The sequence below is a fragment of the Caloenas nicobarica genome, chromosome 22 (assembly GCF_036013445.1).
Source record: "Caloenas nicobarica isolate bCalNic1 chromosome 22, bCalNic1.hap1, whole genome shotgun sequence".
NCBI classification, from domain to species: domain Eukaryota; kingdom Metazoa; phylum Chordata; class Aves; order Columbiformes; family Columbidae; genus Caloenas; species Caloenas nicobarica.
This window is the reverse complement of record NC_088266.1, coordinates 5,859,230-5,886,020: the sequence shown is the minus strand read 5'-3', so window position 1 is coordinate 5,886,020 and position 26,791 is coordinate 5,859,230. Positions and strand designations below refer to the sequence as shown.

Below are 26,791 nucleotides of genomic sequence, written 5' to 3'. Positions count from 1 at the left end.
CCTGAACTAAAAACCTCTCGTGGTCTGAAGAAGTCTGACTGATTGATTTCCTTTCTATGCTGTTTATTTTTTTTCTCCTGATTTCTAAGTATCTGGAGTCCAGTTGTGACTAGAAAGCACGTGCCAGAATATCACAAGCGGAGTGTTTGCCTGGTGCCTTTGGCTCAGAGGGAGTCAGGAAGCAACAGCAAATTAAACGTCAGCTCCGCGTCCAGCAGCGGCGTGAAGTGCAGCTGGTGCCTGCGAGAAAAGTGCTCTTTGTAAAAGCATCTGCCTCCAAACCCGGCACAATTCCACCCTCCCCGTCCGTGTTTCAAGACCTCACCAGAGGAAAGGCAATGCGAGATGGGAAAGCCATCTCCATGGAGAAATAAGAGATAAAAGCAGTTTGCAGAAAACTGGTCGTGTCTTTTGCTGTGTCCTGTTGTGGCAAAGCCTGAGCCTCTGGCAGGAAAACTGGCCCCTGAACGAGCCGCATGGCTGAGCTCATTTCAAGAGATAAGGACGTTTGTTTTCCAGCCGGACTCAGCGAACGCTCGTTCCTCTGAAACAGCGAGTGCTGCGCAAGAGCAGGGATGCTGCTCACAGCTCAGCCGCAGCTCGTGCGGGCGCTTCGGGAAGGCTGGAGGATACGGGGCGGCTGAGGTGGGACTCTGAATGCACAGGCTGGTGGCCAATGTGGGACCGGCATGCTGCTGAAGGAGCCGGGAGGACTTTTCAGGAGCAAAGCAGATATTCTGGGCTTTCAGCAGCAAGAGATTTATGCCTGGGAGGAAGTCTGCTCCCCTGGCTTCTATTTTTGCTTCTGCTCATCTGTTGAGGGTCCAGGGCTTGGTTTCCTTAGGTCTGTACTGTGTTCTTGGGAAACAATGAAAGAGGCTCGAGTGGACCTGGCAGCATCTGAAAGCAGAGCAGCAAACCAGACAGCATCACTGTTTTCCTGACTGGTTTGTTTGGGATATTTTTTTTTTTTGCCTCGCTGCTTATCTCTCCCTGAGGTTCACGCAAACCATTGAAAACCAGGTCCAGCCCTGCACATCCTGTCTGCTTTATACCTGCTGGAGGGTTGCCCGCCGAGTCTCAGGGGACAGAAAGACGTCAGTGTCTTCTGGTTGGACCCACCAGTCCTTCCCAGTATGATCTGCTTGACCTTTATGATGCTGAGCCCACCCGTTGTGCCAACAGCGGAGCAACTAGTTTTGTGCAGAGAAGTTCTGTTTTACAAAGTAGTCCCGGAGACAGGATGTCAAAACAATCTCTAGCACCTAAAAGGGCTGAGAATGGCTTTTCAGCTCGCCTCAAAATATCCAGTAAAAAAACTTCTGCCAGCAGATATGGTCAAAGCCCCAGGAAAAGAAAAAGGACAACTCAGTTTCTGCACCATCCTCTGTCACAAAAAGTTATTTCAAGGACATTAAAGGGGGGGCACAGCCCGTCTGCACTGGTGGGAAATCCTCAACAGCCTGTCCTTGTGTTCTGCCCAGTCTCACGCCCTTGAGGTGCCCGGGATCTGCTGAGCAGCTCGCTCCAGCGAGGCTTTTCGGAGCATCGATCCCAAGCGCAGATTGCTTCCATAGCGACACCCACCAGAGCCAACTGCGTTCTCCTGCAGACAAGGGACTCGGAGCCAGCTCCCTCCACACTCCTGGCCACCTGCCCTTTCCATTCCCAGGCTGGGCCAGACACTGTTATCTAAAACCACCTTCCTCAGGCGGGTTCTCATCCCTTTACACTCACTGGAGAGAGACCAGATAGGTGCAAGGGCTGGAAAATTGTGATTAACCCTTTGCACTGATAATCACATCAGCTGCCAGCCTGTGCAGACGCGTAGAACACTCAGAAACAATATTATGGGGATTGCAACACTTCACAAAGGCTTTATCATACATCAGCAGCCTCCTGCTTGGTGCCACGGAAATAAAAAAGTGTTGACAAAAGAGTAATTTGGTTTATTAAGCCTGAGGCTGAAGGGCAGGAGCAGAACAGCACTTTAGGTGAGCGGGAGGAATTAACCTTCCCGTTCAGCGCCACGTCCCTGCTGCCACGGAGCTCCAGGCAGAGCCAGCACCTTTGTGCGATGCTGGCTGGGTGGCTGCACACAAGTCCTTTAAATGCTCACGGCTGGCGGGGCTCAGCAACCAACTCAAGCTAAGATGCCGCTGGAGCACAGCTTTACATGGCACTAGTGGGGATGCTGACATGTCCCTTGTCCTCCCCGTCCCTGGTTCCACAGTCACTTTCGTGTCTTTGCTGGGGAGGAACTGGCTTCAAAAGCTGCCTGGGATTGAATTACTCCTGGCATTCGAGCGCTCCCACCCACAGCCCGCTCCGGTCCCGGCACATCGCAGGCTGTCCTGCTTGCCCACATCCCCTGCCAGGGTTTCCATGAACTCATGTCCTGGCAGGGAGGAGAAACGCAAAGCAAAACCCTGACAGCGGCAACAGCCCTTGCAGGGCTGGGCCTCCAGCGTGGACAATTCACGGCTCTTCTTGAGAAAAGCGGCTCTTTTGTTGGTCTGATAAATGTCCCTATTTTGTCAGAAGAATGTGGTGCAGATCCTTTGCTTGGGTTGCATCGCCAAGCTTCTTTGCTTGGGGAGCATTGCCCAGCCTGCACAGTGCTGGTGTTTCACATGGGGACGATGGCAGCGCCTCTAACGATCTTGCTGTCACCGATAGGCAGAGCAATTAGTGTTCTGCAACACACCATAGGCAGAGCAAGTGTTCTGCAACTTTTAAACCACAAGCCCTTTGGCAATGCGTGCTTGACAGATGGCTTCAGAGTGGCATTAGCATTTTAACAAAGCTATGCAATGCACTTGAAAACATATGTGTGTATATATATATGCACACAGTTTCTCTGTTTCCTTCTGCCATTCAGAAATTTGTGGCGTGGGGAGAAACTCTGGGCATTTTTGCTGCCAGGGACTAGTCTGATGTAGCAGAAGCCTGGGTTAAATTGCTGCTTTCATTCTCAGCTTTGTCCCTTCCATTTGCACATTCTCCCAGTTCACACCCCAGTCCAGTCCCAGGGAATATTGCCTGGACAGTCTGGGACCCGTTCTGCAGGCACTTCTGTGCGAGGAAGATCAGCTGATGGGTGAAGGAGCCTTGGCAAGCAATCTCTGATTATTCTTTCTTTAATTGCTTCCATTCATTCTAAGCAAATTTTCCAGCAGAGCTGGAAACAATCACCAGAGACTGGTTACCTCGGTGAACAAGAAGGGAGGTGAAGAAGACAATGGAAATTTCCCCAAAGACATTCAAGTTACGATTAAGTGGTTAGCAATAGAAATATAGAGAGCAAAGGGAATTGTCCAGCACGTATGTCATTGGAATTATATTATATTACCATGCAGATCCCTCCCAAATTAGCCTAGAGAGTTATTCACAGCAAACTAAGCACAGGGAGTATTAAACTGCCTGTGACGAGGTTTAGAGCAATAACCAATTTTCTAAGAGCATTTTGCAAGGGACTGGTAACTCTTAGGAAGAACCGGAGCCCCTCCGGGTGCGAGTGCTTGGAATCCCCATGGAATTCAGTTCCCTTTAACGCATCTTGCTGGGCCCTGGCTGTTGGAAGAACTATCCCAAGAAGAAACCCAGAGCCCCACTCCCTTGTCCTTCCTACACAGGCAGAATTTAGCATCCTTCCAATAAATGCTATGTTGTCCTTGGCTCCAAAAGATCTTCCCGATTTCAGTTCAGCTTGACAGATGGTTCTTATTTGCGCTGCCCCCAGCTGAGGGCTCCAATAACTGGAGGCATCGAAGGACCAATACCCAGCTGAAAGCACTGAGAAATGGCTTAAATATTTCAACCAGGATTTTTGCTGGACTCAGAGGCTCCCGCTGGCAAGTGCAGGGAGGCACGGAACTGGTTATTTAGTTCCTGGTTTCCTCTGGCCTAGAATTTCCCTGTGTTGTGTACAGGTTCTGCATTCCCTTGGGCTGAAACGTGCTCTCATGTACCCTGCTGCAAATCTAGAGTCTCTCCACTGGTTTCAATAAATTTTCCAGGCCCTCATGCTATTTCCCCAACGCTGCCCAGCAGTTAGATGCCTCATGTTTGCCTCGAAGCCTGACGCAAAGTGGGGCATGCTGGCAGACGTACGTGTGCAGGCTGATGGGGAAATCTATATTGCTATAGCAACAGAGCCTGGGCTGCAGGACTCTCCAAAACCTCACCTGGGCGTGTGAAAGCTGGTCCTTGGGTGCTCTAGCAAAGCCATTTAGGAGCAGCGTGAGCAGTTGATAACAAGAGGAAAGGGATAATAAATGAAATACTCAATACTGGTAACCAAGAGTAACTTTCTATGTTGGAGAAGCCAACTGGAAGAGTGAAAGGGAGGTACATGGGGTGATTCGTTGAGGCTTTGGTTTAATCGATGCCAGGATGGATAAGCAGCAGTGAAGCCAAGACTGTGACCATCACAAGGTAACATGACGGCCAAAGATCAGACCGGTGGCCCTGGTCTCTCAAACAGGGGGTCCGGCAGCAGTGCCATGCTTACCTCCTGCTGTCCCTGTGTTGTTCTTGTCTGTTTTGGTGGCTGGACCGAGTGTCCCGCTGTCCGTGCACAGGCTGTGTCCTGCCACTTCCATTCGCTGTCACCTGTAGCCACCACTGGTTATTTCTCTGGGTGGGACTGGGGGCCACATAGACTGGAAAAATAAATCCTCAGAACGAAAGCAGAACTTATATTTTAACTTACAGTGATATGTGCTGGGTATTGTTGATGCAGCCAGTGCTTTGAGACAGAACAGAGATAAACTCCCTCAGCGTGGATTTGACATGGTCTTTATTTATACATAACACTTGAAATAGTTGTATTTGAGAGGCCGGTGGGTGCCGGCTGGTGGGAGTACAGAGCTTGCAGTGACCAGCAGCACACAGACCTCACTCACCGAACACCACAGACCCGCAGCGATTCAAACAGAGAGAACCACGCACCGAGCGGCCGAGCTTTTCCCTGCCGTACCCTCTCACATCTGGGTACTACACATCTGCAGACACATCTGGATGGCGACTCTGGGCGGTGATGGTGCGGAGGGACAGGGCAGGGAGAAGATGGTGCTGGTTAGGACAGGGCTTTTAGTGCTGCAAACTCACACCCAGGCCTTGACTTGAGTGTTCAACCCCCTGGCGCAGCCGCACAGACCCCCCTCCTCGTACCAGCGCCACTTCGCCCCCTTGTACACGGCCCTGCTGCACGGCTGGAAGCACATGAAGAGCCGCAGGCGCCGTGCCAGGCTGCAGTAGGTGGCCATGGCCACCACGATGAGGGGGGACATGATGACGAAGCCGAGGATGATGAGGGCAGAGGAGCTGTTGTCATCCAAGATGCTTTTGCAGTAGCGGGCAGCTGAGTGCAGGACCTGTGGGAAGAGACAGAGCTGGTCAGAGTGGACAGGAGTGGCAGCCAAAGTACCCTCCAGTTTCTAGTGCTTTCCCAGACACAAACCTGTTCCCTCTCTCCGGGCTGAGCTCAGCAGCACTGTGTGACTGACAAGACATTTTAATCAAGCTTTCAATTATTCCAGCATCGCTGCACACAAGAGCACCGCACACTGACCCTGGAGCAGGAAACACTAGTCGTTATTAAGTCCAAATAGCACAGCTTAGCATCTGACAGGCAGAAATCACATTAAAAGGCCTCCTGCTGCTACATCAATGTGGGTGGCACAGCACACTGGAGGTTATAACAACATAAATAAAATACAGAATGCCAGATTCTGCAGGCAGAGGTTGGTCATCCCATTGCTACCCGCTGGCTGGAGACTCTGCAGCCTCCCGCTGCGGAACGAACCCCGTCGTGTTCTGTGCACACACTGTGCTCGTTCCTGCCCCCAGCACCTCTTTGCGCTGCACGATCTGCCAGGAAAGCCCTGTCACCCCATGCTGCTGCAAAGCATCCAGCACACTAACCCGTCCTTGCTGAGTGGTATTTAAAGTCCTGCTTTCATCCCGGCAGCAGGAACTCCGAGTCAAGCCACGCCGTCATTCTGCATTAACAAATGCTACAGGCAGTGCCCCATGTCCCTGGCTTCCTTTCCTTTCTATAATATTCTTTCAGCAGCACCAGAAACACAACTCATCAGACTAAAAAAAAAAAAAAAAAAAAAAAAAATCCATTTAATGGATGGTCAGTGCAGAAATTGGCCTCTGTCAATTAGGGAGGCATTGAAAAGCAGCAGCCCAAAGAAAAAGGACTGCTCTTGTCAAGCCGAGCTGCTGCAACCCCTTTCTGTGGCTATTAAAGCAAAGTCTGGGTTGAGGCTCCTTACAGCTACCGGCAGCACAGTTGCTTTCAATTCTGATGGGCTTGTCTGAACTCAAAAACCTTTTGCATCGCCTCAAAGCCTTCGGCTGGAGAACACTGTGTGCAAAGGAGAACTTGAGGGTTTCCATCAAGAGCCTGCAGGTCGGCACGAGCCACCACGAAGCCGACCTTGTCAGCCAAGTCTATACACATACCCCCCTTATGAACAAATCCGCGTACGTACACATCCCTTATGAAAACAAAGCCAAAGCTCAGGGATTTTAGCCTTGTCTTTACAGCCACTGCTCCCCGTGGGCTGAAACAAAACCCGTATGCATGGCCCTGCCTCAGAGCCACCCATTAGCAGCCAAAGGGAGCAAGACTGACTTACCCGAGAGTGGCACTGGAAGCCAAAGTAAACCACCACGATGGTGGGGAGCAGCACGATGGTGAAGATAATGAACATCAGGAGCAAGCTGATGAAAAAGACCAAGGAGTTCATGGTGACGACCAGCAGGGTCCATGCCAAGCAGCAGCAGGTGCTCCGTGGCTCCCTGGGAAGGAGCTGGTCGTCCACGTCGTACGGCGGGAGGGTGGGAAGCATCCGAGACTTCTCCGAGAGGTTTTCTGCCCCAAAGTCCTCAGCGTCCTGGCCGGACATTCTTCAAGAAGATTGCTAATCAACCCAAGCTCTTATCCAAAATGGTTTCTTTGCTTTTGGCAACAGACCTGGGAAGTAACTTGCAGGGGCTTTTCCTGCCTCTTCCACACATGGACAAGAACACTGACCCAGAGATAGTAACAGAGCGAGGAAGGAAAAGTCTCCTTCACCCAGCTCCTCTCCCAGGACCTGGCCAGCACAGGTTGTTTCCTCTCAGATTGTTTTTCAGCAGTGTCCCAACCTCTGTTTCGAAGTAGATGTGGCTGCTGGAAGTTTGGCAAGAGGTGTTATTTTGCTTTTGAACCCACGGTACTCCTGAATTTGTTGTCCTTCCTAGGATTACGATCCCAAGAGCTCTCAAACAGTTGCTGTCTCAGCTTTGATAGGCTGCTTGGTTCCAGAAAGCGCCTCCCTTTAGCATCTCCTCCACCTCGAGCACCGCCGTTCGCTGAGACTACCCGGCTTGGGCACTTTTAGACAGTTCCTTGACTCCGAATCATCTTTCCACGCTCTTCATCCCGCACTCAAGTAAATATTCCCACTCAGCTCATCCCGGTGAAGACACAAACGGCAGCTTTTTCTCCCCTCTGCCTTGCCGGAGCCTTTGCCCACACCGCGCAGAGCTGGAAGCGAAGGCTGGAGCAGCGTGTGGTTTCCGTGCAATCACGGGCACCCAAAGACGAGCAGCGTCTTTCTGAGCTGCCTCTCGGAGCTTTGCAAAGCTGCTCTGTGTACAGAGCAGATGCTGAAGCCGCTCTCCACGCCAGCCAATCCTTCACAGCTGTCTCAAGTGATGTAGCGCACAGCACCCAGGGGCCAGGCTCACACCATACATTCCCAGGGCAAGACAGTCCCTTCCCAATTGTAATTATTTTGCCTCTGATTCGTTTTCTATAATTTCCCTCTGGATTAAAAAAAAAAAGTAGAGTAATTTATAATAACCACTGCATCTTCTGTTCTCTGCAGTCATCACAGTTACTGTTTGCAGAATATATTGATATTCTTGCGCTGAAGACGTAACAGTTATAAATTATTTCATCCGTCTCATACGATCAATGTTATTTAAGAATTTCCGTCATATGTGCACGGTTATGTAGCCTTTAAGATACATTTTTATATGCGTGACCACAGTACTGCAGGAAGGAGAAAATTCCCTTAAGTCCAGAGGAAACTGAGGCAGCGCAGGACTCACCAGAAGGCACCGTCAGGGAAGGGATCCGGGAGTCCCGCGTTCCGCTCGATGCTGTTTCTCTCCGAATATTCTGCCTTAGAAAAAGGTTATCAGAAAAACGAGCTTCACACGACGCTCCGGGGGGAAGGAGCATCACCCTGGAGCTGGACAGAGCCCTTCTCCACCCAGAGCAGCAGACCGGTCCTAAGGACTTGAACTACATTTCTCTCAAGGTGTTTTGATTCCTCTAGCTCTAGCGCTGAAGGTGACACTGAATTTAATTATTCTATTTTGTTCGTTATTATTTATTCTGTCTGTTGAGTTATCTCACAGTAAAGAAAAAAATAAAAGTGCCAAGAGATGGGAAGGAGGTTAAAAATAACCTGTGAGACCGGCAGCACTGCCAGCAGCCTGGATCCTGCTTTGTTCCAGAAGAAATAGGCTGGTGAATAAGAGAAATCAATAATTTGTAGCACAGACTGAAGTCAACATAGGTCTGTATCAGACTCAGCTGCCCTTGGAAGAGCAGGGTAGGGAGAAGAAGGGTAAAATCCAGAAAAAAAATGACTCTCCCAAGAGTTTCTGGTGCTGGACTGACGCCGGCGGTGATGCTCTTTGTGCAAACGGGAGTCCCTGGCCAGCCAAGAGAAGAGAAACCAGCGGCACAGAACTGGGCAGAAGGGTTGAAGGAGCTGGGGCTCAAACTGAATTTCCCTGTGAATTCTGCCCCGAGGAATCCTGTTTCCTTCCAGTGAAATATTGTTCCTGTGCTAGATAACATCTCAGATACCACAGCGTACTGCACGCTCCCATCACAGGCAATAACGGCTTTCCTTGTTTTCCAAACTGAAAAATCTACCTGAAAATTACTTCTTCAAATTGAAAAATATATTCCTTCTTTAAACCGATCATAAATTCATTTACCGCAGCTCTGCGTTGTAAGCCAAAAAAGCAATCAACTGCCTCTCAAATATGAAGATGTTCCTCTACTTTCTTTCATTTTCGAATGTCAAGCATTGAAATATTTTTGAAGGGTGAACTAACTAATCCAGACATTTAAAATCGATTTCGAAAGCACTTCAGCTGACAGATCAATTTTGATTTTAGCGAGATTGCAGGCCCCAGGAGCAGCCCTGTTTGGACAGCACTTCCCCGGGCGAGGGGGAATGAACTGTGAAAAATGCGTGGTAATAAATGCACGAGAGAAAGATTAAAAAATACGGAGAGAAACAACCTTTAAAATGGCCATTGGAGTATGAAAAGTCCATTTTCGTCTTGTTCTACCCCTTTTCTTCCCCGCACTCGCAGGCTGAACGGCTCCTAGGGGAAAACGCAGGCTGGCAGCCTTCTCTCGGGCTGCGAAATGTGAAATTCCAGACATCCAGAGGGAAATAACCACTGAATCCATCCTGCCTTCGGTTGTCGCACAGGCCGGTCACAGTCTTAATAAATCCCCAAATCTGCGCAGGAAACCAGGCGGCGTTGGACGTAATAAATGTGACAAATGGCACAGAGGCCACTAAAGAGTCCCAGGATTTACTCTGCCTGTCTAACAACCGCTGATTTAAAGATGTAATATTTTTCAAGCTTGACTTATACCTTCTAAGTGGAGAAAGGACACGATACATGCACACACACAAAAAACACCCCAAACCAAAAAAACCCCACAGTATAGAAAGCAGAATCGAGGTTAGGCTTAAATCATGGAAAGACTGTGAACCCAGTGCTCAAAATTCTACCCCAAAATCGCTCCAGCTGTGTTGTGTTGGGGCACCGCAAAGGTACATTTTGCATTTTGGGATGTTGTGGAGCTCGGGGCAGAGTGAGGAGCCAGAAACGGCTCTGATAAGCACCCGAGGAACCTGAATAAAGAGCCGTCCCAACCAGCTGCACCCACCGCCAGTTTTATGCCTTTGTAAACACAAAGGGGATTTACCAGCTGTGGGTGAGGGCACGGTGGCGTGGTAGAAAAAACAAAGCTGCTTCGGTGGTCATAAAAGCGCCATAAATTCTGAAAAGCTTTGCTAAATCCAGCGAAACTTTCTAAATTCTTATTTTTAATTTTTAACCTGTGAGATGTCTGACAATTGTATGCTTTAAATCTGTTTTCCTTTAGGGAAAAAAGCGCACTTTCTAATGATTCTTCTAATAACCAAGTGTCAAACAAGCCGCAGTGATAGCACGAAAGATTCCCCACGCCTCTAACGGGGGGAATTTCCACATCCGTAGCAACTCCCTGCCCGTAAGTGGGAAAGATGTTTTGGTGGGGGTGCAAGTTACGGAGCAACTTCTACCAGGAGCGTCTTTGCTTTGAGATGCTGAAACTGGTAACGGTTAAAGATGATGAGACAAATTCATTAGTTTTCTGACGGCAGAGGCCCTTGCTGCTGGGAAATGATTTTCCCGCTGTCTGTAATGACAGCACCATCTTGTGGCTCGTTACACTTGATAAATTTGCATTTTGCGTCTCACAGTCTCACATATGCAGAGGGATGCGGTAAGAGAGGCTGCCCAGTCACTGAAAACAACATGAGAACTTTTCACGCTGCTTTAGCAGGAATATCGCAACCACCTTTATTCCACAAGTTCTTGTCCGGTATCATTTGGCTTGTCGCGGTTACATTTACTTTTGAAATCTCTCAGCAGCCAAAACGCGAGTCCTGAATCTGACTGAATCTGTCATTAGATCTGACTGCAGAAGAGCTTTGCCAACAACAACAGAAAAGGAAAAGTGCCGGGGTATCCACCCCAAAATACAGGGAAAGCTGAGACTGGGGGGTGTTCCCAGCTGAGAAACGTCAGCGCTGTGGGCAGGAGAGCTGAGGATGAGGGTTGTGAGGTGTAAAGGGGTGGATGACGCAGGCATCTCCACACTCGCTTTCTGCAAATGTATATAGGAGAGATTCCAAAGCTTGCTTTGGGTGTTAAAAAATAACCCCACCTGGAAAAAGGCTGAAAGTTTAAGGGAGCAGAGGAATGGTGAAAAAAGAAAAAAGGAAAAAGGAACAAAAAGACCAATAAAAAAGAGAAAAAAGAGAGACAAAAAGAAGAAAAAAGGAAAAAGAAAGAAGAAATAAAAAAGAGAATAAGGAAAAAGAAAAAAGAAAAAGAAAATGGAGAAAAATAAAAGGAAAAAGGAAAAAGGGGAAGCAAAAAAGAAAAAAGAAAAAGGGAAAAATAAAAATAAAAATAAATAAAAGAGAAAAAAAGGAAAAAGGAAAAAGGAGAAAAACAAGAAAAAAGAAAAAAGAGAAAGAAAAAGAAAAAAGAGAAAGAAAAAATAAACAAGAAGCAAGAAGAGAGACAAAAAATAAAAAAAAGAAAAGGAAAGGAAAAAACCCCCACAACAAAGCTGAACTAGTATGAATAAAACGTCGAGTTTAAGAAATTAAACCACAGAGAGGGCCGCCGCGGCTGCGCAGAGCGGCCGGAAGGGGCGGGGCCGGGGCCGTTGCCCCGCCCCGGAAGGCGGAAGCAGCGCGGCCATGGTGGTGCTGAGCGCGGCGCGGTGGCTCCGCAGCCGCCTGACCGATCGGTTCTGGCGGGTGCAGGAGGTGCTCAAGTATGCGCGGGTGAGTGCCTGAGGGCTTGTTGTGGTTCTTTTAAATCACAGAATCGATTTGGTTGGAAAAGGCCTTTAAGGTCACGGGGTCACCCCGGCCCGGCGCTGCCCCGCTGTAGTCAGGGTCTCTCCCGCTCTTGCAGCCCCCGAGCCGCCTCTGTACCCGTTATAAGTGACTATTTGCCAGTTATAAGTGACTATTTCTCTTGCTGGGCAGCTCTGGCTGCTTCTCCCAGCTTCATATTAGCTGGGTGGCAGTGGTAGCCCCAGGAAGCTCCTTTAGTTAAGCTCTGGGTTTGTGCAACCACAATATTTCTGACGCATCAGAGGCTGCTGTCCTGTCCCTGTGTTTGTGCTGAAAAAAGCGAGAGGGCAGCTCAGGAATGCGAATAAAAATGTGAGTTTAGGGGTTGGCCGGGAGCACTGAAGGTGATTTTGCTGGTTCCCTTCCCCCTGAAACCGCAGCCTGAACCCAGGTCTGGGTTTGGCTCCCTCCTGCTGGGCTGAAATTCTTCAGCCCACTTCAACTTTTCAGGTTTCCCAAGGAAATAACATTTTCATTAAATGCCAACTGAAGGCTCAGCTGATTTTGTGAAGTAGTTTGTGATCCTTGTTATAAGAGCTGTGAAATACAAATGAGCAAATATTAAGTCTCTTGTCCCAAGTAGCAAGTGATAGGACAAGAGGAAATGGCCTCAAGTTGCACCAGGGGAGGTTTAGATTGGATATTAGGGAAAAATTCTTCATGGAAGGGGTTGTCAGGCATTGGAACAGGCTGCCCAGGGCAGTGGTCGAGTCACTATCCCTGGAGGGGTTTAAAAGGCGCTTAGACGAGGTTCTCAGGGACATGGGTTAGTGCCAGAGTCAGGTTATGGTTGGACTCGATGACCCTGAGGGTCTCTTCCAACTGAAATGATTCTATGATTAATATTACCGAAGGGTTTAACAGCCTTAAAGGTAACTGACCAAGAATGTCTTGGTTTTATTTCAGCATTTTCGTGGCAGGAAGAACCGCTGCTATAAGCTGGCGGTGTGCAGCGTGCGCAGAGCGTTCGTCAAGTCCACCAAGGCCAGGAGGAAGAAGAAGAGGTTCCTCAGAGCGGTAAAGAGCAAAGCGTTAGATGCAAATGCTAAAATGGGGGAAGATCAGAACTGAAATAGCCGTTATCCTTACTGGAGGTGGGGGGGTTCTCTCAAAGTGTTTTACCAGTGGGTGAAATAAAATGTATATTTACAGCAAGCAGAGTCCCTTTGTGGTCTGAAAAAACTCACATTCTGAAGTTTATACATATATACATTGCACTGAGAAGACCGTAGGTCTGAAAACATTATCTTTATTAAGCACGAGCAGGTCAGCATGACAAAAGGTTTATTTTTAAAGTGGTTTATTATCCAAGATGTTAATTTTTATGCTTTTAGCTCTGGATCACCAGGATTGAAGCAGCTTCTCTTGAACATGGTTTGAAGTACCCAGCATTCATAAGCAACCTGGCCAAGGTAAGGGTGGTGCTGGAAGAATAATTCCTTTGAAACAGCAAATTGGAGAAAATATCTAATGGAGGGAGGTCTTCTGAAGTGCTAGGGAAATCAATTTCTTAAAACTCTGCAATCTTTCAAGTAGATGTAATCTGACAAAACATATCAGAGGGTTTGTTGGTACCAGAATGGTAAAATTGAAACTTGTTTCTCTTGGCTGCGATCATAATAAAAGGGTGGTGTTTCTGCTTCTTCAGCTGGAACTACATATATATTTGTAGCAGGTTTCAAAACATTTTACCTGTCTCAAATAGGTAACTTCCTAGATTTTCTGACATGTTTCCTGTAAAGTAATAAGAGTTTCTGAAATTTATACATTCATTTTCCTGGTTACTGTTGCCACACTGTAGCCAGAAGAAATAAGCACTGCCTAAAAGCTAACTCATTTTTCGTTTTTAAATTTTTTTAAATTCTCCCTCAAGATACCTGTCCCTTTTATTCTTGTCTCAGAACAATACATTTTTCTAAGCTTCTCTGTTAAATGATCGAAAGAAGCAAACTGTTTTATGTAATACTTCCCTCTTGGAATGTGCAGTTAACCATGTGGTATCTAGTGTTGTATTTGTTCCTGCAGTCTTTCTTTTCTCTACGTTTTAAGTTACCAAGCACCTTCTAGCACAACAAGTAAAATCGAATGTGTCTAAGAACTGAAACAAAGGCCAGGGATTAACCTGTGAAATGTGGCCTTCCATCAAACAGGAGATTCTCCTTCAGTTCTTAGTTACCAGACTGAGAAAGTCAGGAAACAAATTTTACAGAGACCTCCCTGGCCGAGTAGTTCTGTCTGGCAATTCTCTAACAGTTCCAGAATTGTACAGTGTAGAAAAAACCTCATTTGCCTTAAGACCTCAAGTAATCATCGTGGTGTTGTTCCTCAAATTCCAGTGCTTAACGCCCGTTTTTTCTGGCGTGCAGGCGCAGGTGGAGCTGAACAGGAAGGTCATCGCTGACCTGGCCATTTACGAACCAAAGACGTTCAAGTCTCTGGCCGCCCTGGCGCAGCGGAGGAGACAGGAAGGATTCCTGGCAGCCCTGGGCGACGGGAAGGAACCCGAGGGAATATTTTCACGTATTGTTCACCACTATTGACGTTAAAGAGCCTGCAGATAAACGAGGAGTTGTGTTGCGATGTGAATTCACTCAGAGAATGCTGCTTGGGTGTAATGGACCCACTGAGGAAGGTTCTGGAAGGACGGGGCAGTTCTGGGCGCGAGGGCGCGAACCTGGCAATGTTTTTCCTGCGATTGCGGTAACTGAGATGCGTCGGGCGAGAAACCGCAGCTCCGAGCGGGGCCTGAGCCTGTGGGATCCCCGCATTACTGACACGGTGTGTTCACTTTACCAATAAAGAGAGGGTTTGTGGCAACTGCTCACAGAATCCCAGGATGTCAGGGACTGGAAGGGACCTCGAAAGCTCATCCAGTCCAGTCCCCCCGCTGGAGCAGGAACACCCAGATGAGGTTACACAGGAAGGTGTCCAGGCGGGTTGGAATGTCTGCAGAGAAGGAGACTCCACAACCTCCCTGGGCAGCCTGGGCCAGTGTTGTTACCCTCACTGACAAGTTTCTTTTCATCTTTCAGCGGAACCTCCTGTGTTCCAGTTTGTACCCATTGCCCCTTGTCCTGTCACTGGTTGTCACCCAGAAGAGCCTGGCTCCATCCTCCTGACACTCCCCCTTTCCATATTGATCCCCATGAACGAGTCACCCCTCAGCCTCCTCTCCTCCAGCTCAGAGCCCCAGCTCCTCAGCCTTTCCTCACACGGGAGATGCTCCACTCCCTCCAGCATCTTCGTGGCTGCGCTGGACTCTCTCCAGCAGTTCCCTGTCCTGCTGGACCTGAGGGGCCCAGACCTGGACACAATATTCCAGATGCGGCCTCCCCAGGGCAGAGCAGAGGGGCAGGAGAACCTCTCTGACCTAACTGCCAGCGAAAAGCGATTCGAGCGGCGACTTGTGGCGCCGAACGGGGAGGAGCCCCGCGCTGGGAGCGGTGCGGGGGATGCTGAGGGCGCCGGAAGTCCCGCCCCTTCCGCCTTGTTCAAATTCCCAACCGCTGGCGTCACGCCGCGCTCCGTTCATCCCCGGGGGGGGGCGAGCGTCTGACGTCACCGCGGCCGGGCCAATCGGCGGTCGCCGCTTCGCCGCGTCTCACCAATAGGCGACGAGAAAGGGAGGGCGGAGGCACCGCCCAGCGGCGACGCAGCGCGCAGCCAGGCGAGGCGGCGGCAGCGGCACAAGATGGCGGCGGGGCCGGGCAGCGCGGCGGCCGTGGCGGCGGTGGCGGCGGGGAGCGGCCCGGCGGGGCCTCAGGCCGGCGGAGCCACGGCGGCGGGATCCGGCGCGGCGGGGAGCGGGGCGCCAGTGCCGGGCCCTGGGGCGGTGCTGATCGGCGACCGGCTGTACTCGGGGGTGCTGATCACGCTGGAGAACTGTCTCCTGCCCGAGCACACGCTGCGCTTCACCCCGTCCATGAGCAGCGGCCTCGACCCGGACACCGAGACTGAGCTGCGCGTCACCGGCTGCGAGCTCATCCAGGCGGCCGGGATCCTGCTGCGGCTCCCGCAGGTGAGGCCGCGGCCTGGCCGGCCGGGGAGGCCTCGGGGCCCGGCGGCCGCGCTCCTGGGCCGGGCGGCCGCGCTCCTGGGCCGGGCGGAGTTTCGTGCGCTGGGCCCGGAGCGATCGCGGGCCGGGATCCGGGGGTGAGGCGGCCCCCCTTGGGCCGCTGGGCCTCCCCCCTTGGGCCTCCCCCGGCCCTGCGGCCTTTCCCCGGCGGAGCAGGAAGCGGCTGATGTAACCGGGCGGGGCCCCGGGCGCTCCAATACGGCTGCATTTTAAGCTCTGTTGTTGCGTTAAGAAGGATTTCTGGAACTCCTTCGATTCGCAGTGACCTCGGAAAGGTTTTTGTTTTTTTTTTTTTCCTGGTGAGCTCCAGTGGCAAGCAGCGTCGTCGCTCTCTTGAGCGTAAAACTTTCCAGGCGGCTTCTTGTCTTGTTCGATTTATTTTATGAGTATATGCAAATCATAGTATGATTAGATTCTCCACCTCCTTCCACGCTGAAAAAGTAAAGTTTTTCTAGTGTGCTCTTGTAACTTGTACTTTTACCGGGTTCTAGTGTTTGGCTGGGGTTTTATTATTATTATTTTTTTTAAATTTAATTTGGAGCATGTTTGCACACTCCATGAAGTCTGCAATTTAACGTATGTATTTAACTCGCAGTGTTTGTGACGTTGATAACATTTTAGGCAACTTATTTTGTTGCTGAGGTGGGTGTGCTAGTTTAGATACCACTGAACTTACTCCCGTACTTAATATAGCTTAGCTCCTCTTCTGGGTCTTAAATCCATTGAAATCATTCCAGGTGATTTCTTTCTGAAGCTGTTAGTTGTTGTTAATGTCTGTTGTGGTTATTTCCTTTTTAGGTGGCGATGGCTACGGGACAGGTGCTATTTCAGCGTTTTTTCTATACCAAGTCTTTTGTGAAGCATTCCATGGAGGTAAGAAAATACTAAAATGTATATGTGTCTACAGGTCTTATTTAATCTTTGATCCGTTTTGGCAAGTTGTCAACTCGCATGTGATCCAAGTGTTGGTAACTAGCCTGTAAATTTTATTTATTGATCACCGTGGCTTTACAAAGCTACATAGTACTGATTTTGTCAAAGTTTTAGTATTTGCTTGTTTTACCACCATTTTCTCTTGTTATCCCCCCTTGAGTTGTTGGAGGCGATCAGCTCCTGATGGGAGCAGAACATCAGTGTCTTGCGATCCTTGTATTTCAGCACGTGTCGATGGCCTGTGTTCACCTGGCATCCAAGATTGAAGAAGCACCGAGGCGCATAAGGGATGTAATTAACGTGTTCCATCGCCTTAGGCATCTACGGGAAAAAAAGTAAGTGTGGACTTTGGAATAATCTGAAGTATTTGTGTTGTATTTTAATAATTAAATTGTGTGGGCTGATGATAGTATCGTTCCCTGTTTTATGAATCAGGGAACATCTTGAAGGGATCTCATGAAGGAGAAAAGTGAGTTGACCCATTTTATTGAGCAAATCTTTTTGGTCTTATAGTGATGTCTCTTATTTTTACACAAACACAATTTAAGCTGCATATGAGGACTCTTTGAGGTTAAGGTTTTCTTCTTCAGAATTTGAAATTGTCTTGCAGGAAACCTGTGCCTCTCATACTGGATCAAGAATATGTGAACTTGAAGAATCAAATTATTAAGGCAGAAAGAAGAGTGTTAAAGGAGTTGGGATTCTGTGTCCATGTAAAGCACCCTCATAAGGTTTGTACTGGATAAGTTAACTTCTCAATATTTGAGCGTCGCGTGTCAGACTAGGATGAGACTTAGAGGATGTAACTACTGCAGATGTTGAAGTTGGTGCTTTACTACCACAAGCGTATTATACCTTAAGTAGCCGAGTGTGGTAGACGAGCCTCCTACTTCTGTGCCAGCAGAACTTGAGATCTTGCTCTTTCTTCTTCTAAAAGCTGCTGTCTTAAGGTCTTTTGAAACCTACTTGGCTTTCAGAATTCACTCGTGTTGTCAGTACCCCAGAGGACAATGCTACTTGTTTGGTAATTGGTATGAATTTTTGCTATTAAGAGTAGTCTTTTTACCTGCACCCTTGTTTCAAACCTAAGGAAAAAAAACTAGGACAGAATAAACCAGCGATGCACGTTAGATCTTCTCTCTGCAAATCCTGTTATGCTTCTGTTACTGCTTATTGCAGCCAGCAATGTTTTCTCCCAAGTTACAGCTAAAAAGGAATCATGAATTGTGTAGGAGAACATACGTAGCTTGTGAACGGGTGAAGACAAGACGTGTAGGGGAGTAGCATGATGGCCGAGCTCGGAAGACGGAGAGCTAGGAAGGTCAGGTCTGGTTGAGTGTCACCTCGTGCAAACTTTTGCATTGGAGAGCAGGAGCCGTGTGGGTAAACACGGGGGACGTGGCAAATGCTCGTGTGGAGCGGTTTAGGACTTGAAAGAGAATAACGGATGCCTCATGGATGTCCCTCTGAAATAAATAGGTGGCTCTCAAGATTCTTGGTAATAACTCAATAACCCGTATCTTCCAGATAATCGTTATGTACCTTCAGGTATTAGAATGTGAACGTAACCAACACCTGGTCCAGACGTCATGGTAAGTTGATTTTCTTTGTTCTAAGAGACCAGCAGGGGCAGTAGCAGAAATATGTCACTTGGGGCACTCTGGGCAGCACGCTCGGGAGTGATTGTGGGCCGTACCGCACAGCTCCAGTGTTTCTTGGTGTGCCCCAAACTGCCACCCAAATGTTGATGGGCCTCTTAAGTCAGAGGCACAGTTTTAATGGTAAGGTAGCTTTCCAGCCTGACTTCTCACTTCCCTCCTCTCTGCTTTCGCTTTTCAGCTGAAGGGAAAATGTTGAGTGGGTTATAGTGGGGTTTTTTTGTTGTTCTCCAGAGAAAACAATGTGTATTAAAGTCTGTTACCAGTGCTGGGAAGTGGCTTTTCCCAGGGCTTGATCTCGATTACAGGTGTATTAAAAATTCATCACAGATAATTTTTTTTTTTTTTAAATCTATATGGATAATGCAAAATGTCAGCTTGTAAGACTGGATAAACTCAATGTTTTCATGTTTGCCAAGAGATGTCCTCTGCCTTGTCACTCATCACAGTAAAAATTTGCTTGGGGATGGGAAGCTTATGTAAAATTCCAGGTCTTAAACTTAACAAATAAATAATGTTTTTAAACAACGACGCTTTTTAACAATAGTGTGGTTTAAATACCTTTAGTGAATCCAAAGATCATATTTCTGCTGACTGAACTGTCTGGTACTGTGAGCCGTGTGTAAGAGAACCAGTTTTGACTTTTCTTTTCTGTACTCTTTTAATCAAAGGGGAGCCTCTGAGGGTAAGTGACTAAGACTTCTGCTCTGCTGCCCGAGCCTGTGGTGCAGGGATAGCGTCCGTCTTCAGTCAAACCACAGCAGGCTCTCCAAAGAGAACGCTGACTCTAGACAGGTGGTATATACGTGATAGTAGCCTAACTGGCCAACTGCTGCTTGTGCTTATACTATTTTGACTTTTATTTTTATTGTGCGTTTTGACTGTTGTATATTTTATAACCTGCTTGTTGAAATTCTGAAAGATTTTTTTTAATGTTTTATTTCTATAACTGTTACTATGATGTATTTGTAAATGATAAAGCAAGTTAAGGTGGGGTTTAAGTCTTAAACGGACGAATTAACACAGTGAAGACTGAAATCTGATTTCCATTTGTAAACTACTTAGAAAACATTTGAGTAGATGTGTGACACTTGGAGTCAAAGGTGATACTTAGGACTTAGAGAAACTGCCCACTCCCAGATTTCCCAGTACCGGTGCATGAAGTACCGGAGTGTGAGTTACGAACTTCTCGTTACCAGTTTTCCACTTACTATGAAAGGATGAGGGAGGAAATGACCCCAATTGACAAATGGTTCAGATGTTAAATTAGTTGTGTACTGATGCGTGTTGCTTCCAGCACCTGAACACTGGTGGATATCCGGTATAATAGCTTTTTGAAATGTGCGTTTTTACAACATTACCCTTTTCTTGAAATAGTGTGACAAGGATTCATTTCTTCATGTGTCTGATTCTGAGCCCACGGGGAAAAATATGCAGAGGCCAAACTTGGAAGCAGGCACATTTTTCAATTTGGCAAACTAGAAAAAGGCTGTTTGACTTCCAGCCGTTTGAAGTACCACTTTTCTTTACCGCTTCTTTTGCCAAAAGGTTTGTGCTGTCTTTGTAGTGGGATAAGAACAGGAGGTTTTGAAGTTCCTTTCCCCCAGAAAGATGAGCTGATGTTTAGTGTTGCTTCTCTGGGCTGCAAACAAGAATTTAAGAGAAGCGGGGCAGGTGGGAGTTTAATACTCTTGGGATCCAAGTTCCTTTAGTCTGTCCTGTGGAAAATGGTTCCAAGTGTCTGGACTGTGGTCTCTGGTTTGGACATCTTGGGGTTAGTGAATCCTTGTGTACTGGGTACCCACCTGGTTGCGACTTTCAGATTCTTTTGAGACTTCCTATCATGGCTGGTTTTAGCTTTTCCCCATCTGATACTTTGCTTGACATGTTTGCTCAAAAATCTAGATATTTTTAAGCACATCAGCTGACAGATTCAGAGGAAGTTACTTGGTGTATTTAAGATTTAGAAGAATAATGCTTAAGTGTACTGACTGGAATATATGCAATATTTTTACAGTTTTCTCATTCTGTGAATATTCATTTTAAGCAACCTTACTGAAATGGGACAATTTGGAAACCGTGTTTCATGTGCCAAAGAGGAGATCTGCCTGAGCACTGAGTATTCTCCTGAGGTGATGTCCCCAAACATCCTGCTTTCTTCTATGGCTGCTTTTTGAATCAAAAAGAATTCCATTCTGGATGGAAAATATGCGTCTGAAGGAAAAGGGACCCCTTAAATCTCCAGTGGAAGTCGGCACGTACTGAAGAGGACTGTGATTTCGTGGGAGAACTACAGGAGCTGCAGCTTTCAGCAAACGTTGGGGTTCAGCCCTATTGCAGAGAAACATGTGAACCTAAAACTCTATAACTGAGTACTTCAGATCATATTGTATGTTGTCTTGATGGAAATATCTGTTGCATGAGAGCAAGCCAGTAGAGACTCAGAAGGAAAAGTGAAGTTAAAATTGGTTCTCTCTTCACAACTGAATTTTCAGCAGCCAGTCAGTCAATCAAACTTAATTTCTGTCACACATCCCTCCCCTTGAGGGATTTATTTTTATTTTTTTTTCCTAGTAAAGTCATTCAACTTTTCTTTAGATTTTACAGGAGTATAATGTTGAAGTCTAGTAACTGAAAGCAGAAAGAAATAGTCTTTGTAGAAGTAAAGCAAAACAAAACCCCACCAAACAACTTTGCAGTGCCATGCAATCTTTCTGATATCCTGTCTTTCAGGAACTACATGAACGACAGCCTGAGGACAGATGTCTTTGTGAGGTTCCAGCCAGAAAGCATTGCCTGTGCATGTATTTACCTCGCAGCGAGGACGCTGGAGGTGAGCGGACAGTTCCATTAATTCCACGTTCGTTAGGTCTTCTGATAGAAGCAGAAAACAAAACGTATCTTGCCCTCTCTCTCAGATTCCACTTCCTAATCGTCCACACTGGTTTTTACTCTTTGGAACAACAGAGGAAGAGATTCAAGAAATCTGCTTAAAAATTTTGCAACTCTACACTCGGAAAAAGGTTTGTTTCTTTTTCATATTGGGAGTCTTTATTAAAGGCTGCTGCTTAGAACATGAGTTGGAAAACCTCCTGTTTTAGACTAGCTGCAAGTGTGGCACCTGAAGTGAAACAGGACAGTAGTTGCCGTGTCTGGATCTCTTTAGGATTTTTTTTTGTCCCCATGCCCCGCCCCCCCTGCCCCGTGAGTTACCAGAAAGTCTACTTTACTAAGTTTTTGTAATAAGTGTTGCTCCTGTGTTCAAAGGTTGATTTATCTGATCTGGAAAGTAAAATAGAAAAGAAGAAACTCGCTATCGAAGAGGCAAAAGCGCAAGCTAAAGGTCTGGTACCTGAGGGAGCCCCAAGTTTGGATAACACATCAGGATTTTCCCCTATCCCAAAAAATGGTAAGTAGTGGCTCACTTGTTTTTAATAACTCTTTCTCATCTTAAATACACATTTACCCTTTTGGAATGCTTATACAGTGAGGCTGGTTCCTTTGTTTTAAGCTCACTTCTAGCAACTACTCAAATAGCAGAGTTTGAATAGCATTCTAACTTCGTCATTTCTTGAAACAGATAAACCCTAAAATCAAATTGGTCTAAAATTAAGGTTAGTTTAAACTTCTGTATTACAGGGACTTGCTTTTAGGTGGTTTTGGCAATAAACAAACCCTTGCGATTGGCATGTTATGCGAAAGCAATATTGAAAGCACAGGGACGATGAGGAGCTCTGGCAGGAGAAGTTTTGGGTGACGGGTGGGGAATATTTTCCTGTGTACTTGGTCTGAAGTTTCCAGTCTGGTGTGCGTCTTGCCTAGAGAACATTTCCTATCTTCCTCTTCAGTTTGCCTTTGAAAAGATACTGAATAATGGGCAAGAGAAGGAAGTTGTTCTGCCTTGAAATGGCTTTGAACACTGTGTTACTATTGCAGTCAGCTCCCCAGTGTTGCTTCAATATTTTGACGAAAATGTTTTGGATTAACTTCTGCTTTCTGTGGAATTGTTGAGATCTACTTGTTGTGGGTGGTTGTGTATGTGTGCACGTATACACGAACTCCATGTATACAGAGCTGATTATTACAAACGTGATGAAACGGGGCGAGGGGAAGCTTCACTCTTTCAGTCACTACCCGTTCTTTCAAAAAAAGGTAACAAACGCTTGTTTTTCTAGAGTCTCCAAAAGAGGTTAAAGGAAATAAACCTTCACCGCTACCTGTTCAGGCGATGAAGAATGCAAAAAGGAAAACAGAAGGAGCAAAAAGAACGAGTTCAAATAGCCCAGTAAACGGGTAAGGCTTTCAGAAGGAAGAAACTTACTTTTTCCCATGACTGCTTTAAGAAAAAATAACTCACTGTTTATTGTCTCTTGCAGAGTTCAGAAAGGAAGAGAAAGCAGAAGTCGAAGTGGAAGCAGAGATCAGAGTTACTCAAGATCTCCATCCAGATCCGCATCCCCCAAGCACAGGTATGCGCTGGTGTGAAAGCGCGTGCTCTGAAAAGCTCCCGGGCTGCAATTTCCCACAAAAAGCTCTGGTGGTTTGTTAGAGTTGTGTTGGCTCGGCTCACAGTCCAGGGAGTCGCAGGGTCTGACCTCGTACCTGTGCCAAACAGACTGAAAAGAGAGGGGAAGAATGTTGGGACATTTTTTGTATGTCAGCCTGTTTATTGGTGACATACAACCCACCAAGCAGCAGCGTTTGGGGTTTTTTTCCCCTCTTTAATTTCTTACATTTAAAGCTGGGTGTTTGCAGTGACAACTTTGTTTTTGCTGAACTGTACTGGAGTAGTTAAAACATTTTCTGCAGTAGATGAACTCTTAACTCCAGCCTTAATTTCATTGGCAGTTGCCAAAACCTTAATTTTGAAGCAGGAAAAGTAGTTTTACCTCTATTGTTGGCAGTACTTTGAATCTGGCAGTTACTCATAGCTATTCACGTGTATTTTCTAAGTAGTGGAGGAGAAAATGTAAAACCAAGGCGTGACTACTCCAAACAGATTTCAGTTTCTAAAAATCTGTATTTCTACAGTAACCAGATGTGAGCAAGTCTGGGACACAGGATTTGTTTTCATGGGAGACTGAACAACAGAATAAAATATCGAGTGCCTGGTCTCAAACTGTGCTTGCACACCTTGGCTCTATAAGTGAGAAGCATTTGTCTGTATGGTACTTAGTGTGTATGTGTTGTGACTACATTTAGGGGCTAATAAAAATGGAGAGTAATCCTATTGAATATTAAGAGTATCGTAGGCTTTCTCTCCTTTTTCCTTAGGAAGAGTGAAAGTTACTCCACATCAAGCGGCTCCAAATCCCACAGCCGCTCCAGGAGCCGCAGCGACTCTCCTCCAAGACAGTTTAACCACGGTTCCAGCTACAAAGCTTCCAAGGTGAGAAGTTACAAGAAATCGAAAGACTACAAATACTCGACACACAAGCCGCGGAAATCCCGCAGCAGGAGCTCCTCACGTTCCAGGAGCCGATCCCGGGAGCGCTCCGACCACTCGGGGAAGTACAAGAAGAAGAGTCACTACTACAGAAATCACCGGCACGAGCGATCGCGGTCCTACGAGCGAGCGGGTCATCGCTACGACCGAGAGCACCCTGGCCACAGCAGGCACAGGCGATGAACAAAGCTAAGAGTTGTTTCCTTTGGAATTGCAGCAGCGGAGCTCTTCCCCACTTGGCCTTTGCATTGTAGGGTTAACCTGTTGTGAACCAAGAATAACGCCCCTTCTGCTGCAATTCTGTACTTTATCGTGAATCCAAAGGAAAGATACTAGCGTGATGATGTGAAAGAATTAACGTGTCACCTCGTAACGCTGCAGAACCCGTCTCTGGACGCTCCTGTGCCTGCTGCAGTGATGTGCAGACCGTAGCATGGTGGAGTTGGGACTCTGAGCAGGAGCTCTGCTGCTCAGCGCTTGGGATTCTGCGCTGGACGGTCCTTCCCTGTGGAACCCGAAGCCTCGAGACAGTCGATACAACCCATCGGAGTGGCTTGGTGCTAACAAAGCTCTTTTCATACTGACTTAATTACGTTGTACAAATGTAAGGTGACTTTTTTTAGAGCTGTTGCCTATATTAGGTTATTTGTGTATATACATTTTGCAGTGTTACAGTACAGTATGGAATACTAGCCTTTACACTTTATCCACAATGTAAATAAGCATTTGTTTAATACAGGTGGGAGGTATATACAGAAAATTCAAAACTTGAATTCTATCAAAAGACTTGTGTAGAAAATTCTGATAAATGTGAAAGTATTTAGCTCTGTGTATTGAGAGTAGTATATTTTTATCTGTGCAATGCTGTGTGCAGGCCACCAGCTTATAAGACATTTCCTATATATGCATTTTAAGTGGTTTGGAATTCTTTACTCAGGATCTTTGACACTCTGAAGAGTTGGTAGTTTGTCAATCTGCATGCTTGTTGAAGAACAGAGCATTAAAAAAAAAAAACCAATAGCAAGACCCCCACAGCCCAGTAGTATCAGTTCTAGTGGTATATCTGAGCTGTTACTCTCATGCTCCCTGATTTCATTAAAGTATTTGATTTTCTATTAAATTTACTTGATAGCAGTTTATTATGAGCAATACCACTGTGCCTACTCATGAGGAAAGAAACGTGGTGCTGAATGAAGATATTTTCAAATTGTAGCAGATTTAAGACTCGCCTCCTCCAGAGAGACTTTAAGGGGAGTTACCTTGGTTAAGTCTCAGTTCTGGCTACAGCTGTGACCTTCCTGCAGGGCAGGGGAAAGGTAAGATCCAGATTATGCAGATTTTTCTACACAAACATCATCACTTGGCATTAAAAAAACCAGCATCTGTGTTCTACAAGCTCCTGTGCTTATGTGCAGAGCTGAATAAACAGTCATCTGCTTTCTAGTACATTTCTTAGAATCTGGAGAGGAGAAAAACAAGGGAGAAAGTGTGTACATTTTTACATTAACGTGGTTTGGTTTCAAAACAAAAGACATTATATCACAAGATGAAAACACATCCTGTTCTAGAAGGGAACAATCTGTCTCCACCAGCAGAAAGCCCAACACTGCGCAGAACGGCACAGGGAGGGGGTTTGGGGACGAGAAGAAGCGCAAGATGGAGCTGTTGGAATTTGGGGCGATTCCTCTGAGGGAAGCGGAGGCACCTGGTTTAACAGCGGTGCCTGTTCTCACCTGTTCTCTTTGCGTTTGACTTCCTAGACTCGGCTCAACCTCAATTCTGATTCGAAGGCTGTGGATTGTGGATTCAAAACCATTTAGTTAGAGGGAGTGTGTTTTTAACCTTATTTTGCTTGTTTTGCACACAGACTATCACTCTAATAGTGATTCATGGTTCCACAAACACTATAAATATTCTGATATGTTCTTGGGTGGAAAAAGTGCCAGAGACTTGACAAAAAGAAAAAATGAGCCTGCACAAGAACAGACCAAAGCCAAACAGGAGCCAAATGAATGGAGCTCGCTGAACTAACAGAAACTGCAAGCAGCAATTTTAAATTTAAGAGTATTGCTTCACACAAAGCAAAAAGAATATTTTGTGCATTGTCCTGCCAGGTAACTCCTCTCAAAGGGTTGCCAGGCAACCCTTGTTCTTATTATCTTTAAATGTGGGTGAGAAATTACTAGGCAAAGCAATTCGGCCTCAGGTTGAGCTAAACAGCACAAAAATTTGCCTTATTAGCCTGTGGTTGATTATGTGCTGAAATCTGGACCTGACTTCAAGAGTTAGGCAGGAGGAGGCCTGGAGGAACTGGCTTCTCCTTCGCAGAATTTGGTTAAAAAGCCGCAGCAAGTGGAGCAGAAAGAGCTGGAAAGGAGTTTTTTTTGAAAACCTGGGAGCTTTGAAAATAAATTTGGCTTAGTGGGAGCTGGGACTCGGTACTCGCTGATGGCAGAGAGGAGCTTGGGGTCTGTTCTGTCTCTTTTTGCTTTTCCTGCACAGATAACAACAAAAACACCGATGGAGGAGCCGGGTCGCTGCTCAGCTTTGCTCGCAGCCAGCGCTGCTCGTGTGTAAGGGCCTGAGAGATGAGCAGTGACTGCGGGTACCTGGTCACCTCTGTCCCACCCTGGAGAGCGATGTGTGAATATCAAACCTCGGAGCTTTCCAGCAGTAACGGGCATTTTCCTGATATGCAGGCCCTGCACGTTATTCGGAGTCCAGAAATACAGAAACCAACAAAAGGGAAATGGGGAAGACTCAGCAGATGTTTTGGGCTTTTCCACGAAATATGAACAAATTACCAAATCTTTGTGCTTTAGTTTCTGGAATACAAGGGGAGAGGCTCTTCTTGACCTGGATCAGGATGAAGTGAATGTTTTAAAAGCTTTCTGATCTTTTAATAAAGAAAATAAAGAGTAATATAGTACTGACAGAT

The 26,791-nt window shown here is 46.8% G+C and overlaps 3 protein-coding genes across 6 annotated transcripts; 2 read left to right on the top strand and 1 right to left on the bottom strand.

Annotated features, from left to right (window-relative positions):
* Positions 1-5,108: 5,108 nt before the first annotated feature.
* On the bottom strand, positions 5,109-6,923 carry TMEM88B (transmembrane protein 88B). The gene is made up of 2 exons (XM_065650226.1): positions 6,654-6,923; positions 5,109-5,378 (listed from the first exon to the last, which is right to left on the bottom strand). Exons 1-2 carry the CDS (start codon positions 6,921-6,923, stop codon positions 5,109-5,111), a joined length of 540 nt encoding a protein of 179 aa, XP_065506298.1.
* Positions 6,924-11,541: 4,618 nt separating this feature from the next.
* MRPL20 (mitochondrial ribosomal protein L20) lies at positions 11,542-14,558 on the top strand. The gene is made up of 4 exons (XM_065650121.1): positions 11,542-11,666; positions 12,648-12,758; positions 13,076-13,153; positions 14,108-14,558. The coding sequence occupies exons 1-4, from the start codon at positions 11,580-11,582 to the stop codon at positions 14,279-14,281; spliced, it is 450 nt and encodes a 149-aa protein (XP_065506193.1). The 5' UTR covers positions 11,542-11,579; the 3' UTR covers positions 14,282-14,558.
* An 874-nt stretch (positions 14,559-15,432) lies between these two features.
* CCNL2 (cyclin L2) lies at positions 15,433-24,940 on the top strand. 4 transcript variants are annotated; one of them, XM_065650047.1, is made up of 11 exons: positions 15,433-15,759; positions 16,615-16,689; positions 16,975-17,084; positions 17,360-17,480; positions 18,277-18,341; positions 21,141-21,240; positions 21,326-21,430; positions 21,675-21,816; positions 22,583-22,700; positions 22,784-22,876; positions 23,682-24,940. In XM_065650047.1, the coding sequence occupies exons 1-11, from the start codon at positions 15,433-15,435 to the stop codon at positions 24,034-24,036; spliced, it is 1,611 nt and encodes a 536-aa protein (XP_065506119.1). In that variant the 3' UTR covers positions 24,037-24,940. The 4 variants fall into 4 exon arrangements, with proteins under 4 accessions (XP_065506119.1, XP_065506120.1, XP_065506122.1 ...); XM_065650048.1 differs by lacking the exons at positions 15,433-15,759; positions 16,615-16,689 and adding an exon at positions 17,185-17,218 and having other exon boundaries at positions 17,012-17,084; XM_065650050.1 differs by lacking the exons at positions 15,433-15,759; positions 16,615-16,689; positions 16,975-17,084; positions 17,360-17,480; positions 18,277-18,341 and adding an exon at positions 18,381-19,202.
* Positions 24,941-26,791: the final 1,851 nt, after the last annotated feature.